This window comes from Austrofundulus limnaeus, unplaced genomic scaffold (assembly GCF_001266775.1).
Source record: "Austrofundulus limnaeus strain Quisiro unplaced genomic scaffold, Austrofundulus_limnaeus-1.0 Scaffold43, whole genome shotgun sequence".
Classification (NCBI taxonomy): domain Eukaryota; kingdom Metazoa; phylum Chordata; class Actinopteri; order Cyprinodontiformes; family Rivulidae; genus Austrofundulus; species Austrofundulus limnaeus.
In genome coordinates, this window is record NW_013952445.1 from 130050 (window position 1) to 133495 (window position 3446).

Sequence of the window (3446 nt, forward strand, 5' to 3'; positions counted from 1 at the left end):
CAGTACTATATAACATTTTAGACACATTCTAGACAGTTTGTCAGCTAAAACAAGTTAATTTTGGGGTAAGTTACTCTTTAAATCTCTCTGACCTAACATTGAGACTCAGTCGCTTGCTTTTTTTATGTAGCCACAAATATTAAGAAGTTCCTAAATATATTAATGAAAGCTCCAAAACCTGACGTYACATTCTGCTTATTTCAAAGGTTCAAATACAAAATACCATCATATTTAAATAAGTAGATCACTAATTGTACAGCTTCATTCAAACATTATTTAATTACAGACATGCATATAAAGCATAAAGACCAACTGAGCCTCAGATACTTTTAATTTCCTGAACATCATGAGTTTCTGAATGAATGGGGAGGGGGGCTTTTTAAAATTTAATTGGCTTCAATAGCAGTCACATTTACTGACAAATTGGCATTCATTGCCGGCAACTGCAAGCCAGTTTTTCATTACTAAGCCAATGCTGTGCTGTGAGATAACAAGTGGATCAGGTATGCCTCATGTGAGTTCTGTGGGAGAGAGCAGCAAGGAGGCTTTAATGAATTGCACATATTTTAAAAAGGGGACCGTTTTGAGAAACTCCCCCAGTAAACACTCRGGGCCTGAAAGGAAACAGAATCATCTGTATTAAAACTGCAGATAAAAGCCCAGCCCACCAACTGGTGCTCAATGGATACAAAACCCGAAACATGTATATATGATGGAGCGTCTGACTGCCCAATAACAAACAAAAATAGATCTATTTTTTAAACAAAAATGGTCATGACTATCTATTTTATCTGACAAGATTTGAGTCTATTATTTGTTGTGGTGGGAGTTTATTGAGCCCAGTCTCAACACCTTTTTGATTTTATTGTCTGAAAATTGCCTTTGTTGTTACACTTTGAGACAATAAATCTGTTAAGCTTCAGCAGCAGGCTGAAACTGTTGGCTCAAATGCACAATCAGCAACAGTTTTCTTTCCTCAACAAAAAAAAAAACACAAAAACACAAAAACCATAAGCTTAATAATTGCACAACCCCAATATAGGTTGAGRTTTGGTCACAACGTGAAATGGAGATCAACAACAGAAGTTCTATTCTACAGTGGTCYATGTTTAACTTACTTTGTTACAGTAGATTGGAAATGTGGAGCTCTTGGTCAACCCTCCGTAATGGTCCGAGTGGAAATGTGTTAGGAAGTAGGCAGTGATGCCCTCCACCTCTCCATAACAAAATGCATCTATAGCAAACTTTGTACCTGAATTTAGAGACATCTCACATCACAAAACYGCAAATGTTCCACTTTTTGCATTTATAAAACAAACAAAAAATAATGTAACGTGCAGTTTATCAATGACGGACCTGGAATTTTTTTATAAAACGGACAACGGCGCAACTGAACTTCTCCATCGAGATTCCTTCYGGTCCACCCTCTTCTCCATCCTCTCCTCCCTCCTCTCCCTGAGTTTCCTTGACCGCTCATTAAACTCAAGTCAGTTCCAGTTTCTGTGGAAGGGGACGAATCTGCAGTGGGGCTTTCCCCCTGCCTCCTTCCCCTTTGACTTTTCTGCCCTGACTTCCTACTAGGGGGCACGTTGAGCTTGTTTGGTCCACTTTTTGTCTCGTTCTTCTCCTCTTTGAGCGGTTTGAAGCCAAAAAACACCCCAATGTCGGTCTGCCTCAAACCAGACGCCAGGCCTGCCTTGCTGTGGCCTTTATGAGGCGGCAAGTTTTGAGATCTTCTCTCAGAGGATCTTTGTGATGAAGGCACCTGAGGAGCTGCACCAAGTTTCTCTGATTGAATTGTGTCGTTTGAGTTTTGGCTACACTGATCTTGTGAACTAAGGAGAGTTTCYCTGAGATGCTCCAAAACAAGTCTCTGTGGTGACTGGAAGGTAGATCCACAACGAGCTTCTGGTTCRGCTCGGCCTGTGGGGACTGTGGAGACTTGATTAGCCGGTGTTAATGAAGAAACTGAACCCARCTGAGCACTGGAGGAGGATGGATCCTTCAATGTCATGTCATCATCTTCCAARTTATCTAAAAACTCATCAAGAATCTCATCTTCACTCGAGCTGTCATTAAACAGCATCACCGAGTCTTCATCATCAGACTTGTCATTATTAAAAAGAGCTTTTCTGCACTGGCTACTGGCTTCAGTCTCTGCGGGGAGCTCAGACAGTGGAGAGTAGGATATGTTGACATCATTTTCAGGAAAGGTTTCATTTGTACGTTCACAAGCTTGACTTCTAGTTGTTTCCTTGACAGGAGTGGATGAAATGTCTGCTTTAMTTTGTGAGGCTGCGGCTGACTTCTGGCCTTTGTTAGACACCAACCAGCCTTTCCTTTTCCTCAAATCATCAGGGGCAGGAGAGCGCAGCAACAAAAGGCTATTAGTTAGTTTTAACGAAGGTATTCCAGCGTCCTCCTTTCCAGGAGAGACGCTCTGATTGGACAAAGAAGAAAGGCTGAGAGCTCTGCCTTGAGAAGCTTCTAATGTACACCTGTCCACATTGTCTGGTAGTCCTGGCAGTGAACTGAAGCTTGTTTCTGCTTGCTGAGGCAGACTGAGGACATCTGTGTTACTGTTTGCTCGACTGTGTGCGAGGAGAGTGTGGTTGAACTTCTTGTAATGGTTTGGAATCGTGGAGGAACACTGAAGACCATCTGGACATTCTGTATGAACAAATGAAACACGAATGGCTCGTCAAGAGTTGGAAATCAGTATAATTMTAAAGCACCAGAACTGAAGAAACACGGAACGACTCTGAACTATTTTTATGCAAATCAACTACCGTCTGTAACAGTAAATGTTCATCCTATTCTTACCACGGTAGCCTGAAGTTAATCAGCTGGAAAATCTAATTAGAAAGCTGAATTCATAATTATCTTCATTTGACAATGTAAAGTTAAACTAAACTTACATTAAATTACTTTGGAAGATTCTTTCTAAGTTATGATCTTAAAATAAACAACAAGAAGGCCAGTTTTGGTTTTATCGGCGTGCAAATAGTCCAATGATATGATGATGATAATATCATGGATTCCTACTGAACTCTAGATCTCAGAGTGACAAATAAAAATAAAATACTNTTTTCTGACCAATCACCAATCTTTTAAAAGTCTGACCGGCCGATTCGGATTTTGGCCAATGCCGATTTTTTTAATAGCCGACACTCTGTCCAATCTTATTTTACTGGAAAACATTGAACAGTACCCTTGAAACAATACAAACTTGCTTTAACTGGACTTAGGTAGCACTCACAGCAGAGCAAAAGAGGACACTGGCTGATTTTCAGAACTTTGTGGAAGTAGACGAGAAGCCAATTTTTTCCGCCGATCTTATCTAAGTATCAGCTGATCTCCCATCTTCCAAAATTAAGGAAATCGGTATACTGGTCTAAGGACAGATTGTGCAAATTCAAAAGGGACTTGGATCCGACGTGTGATCG

General features: G+C 40.6%; 1 protein-coding gene across 1 annotated transcript in view; it reads right to left on the reverse strand.

Annotated features, from left to right (window-relative positions):
* dclre1a (DNA cross-link repair 1A (PSO2 homolog, S. cerevisiae)) overlaps window positions 1-3446 on the reverse strand; it is a 13682-nt gene that overhangs the window by 7213 nt on the left and 3023 nt on the right. The window contains exons 3-4 of the mRNA XM_014007574.1: window positions 1357-2670; window positions 1119-1252 (exon numbers count right to left, since the gene is read on the reverse strand). Of these exons, the coding sequence (XP_013863028.1) occupies window positions 1119-1252; window positions 1357-2670 (1448 nt within the window). The remainder of the gene's footprint in view (window positions 1-1118; window positions 1253-1356; window positions 2671-3446) is intronic.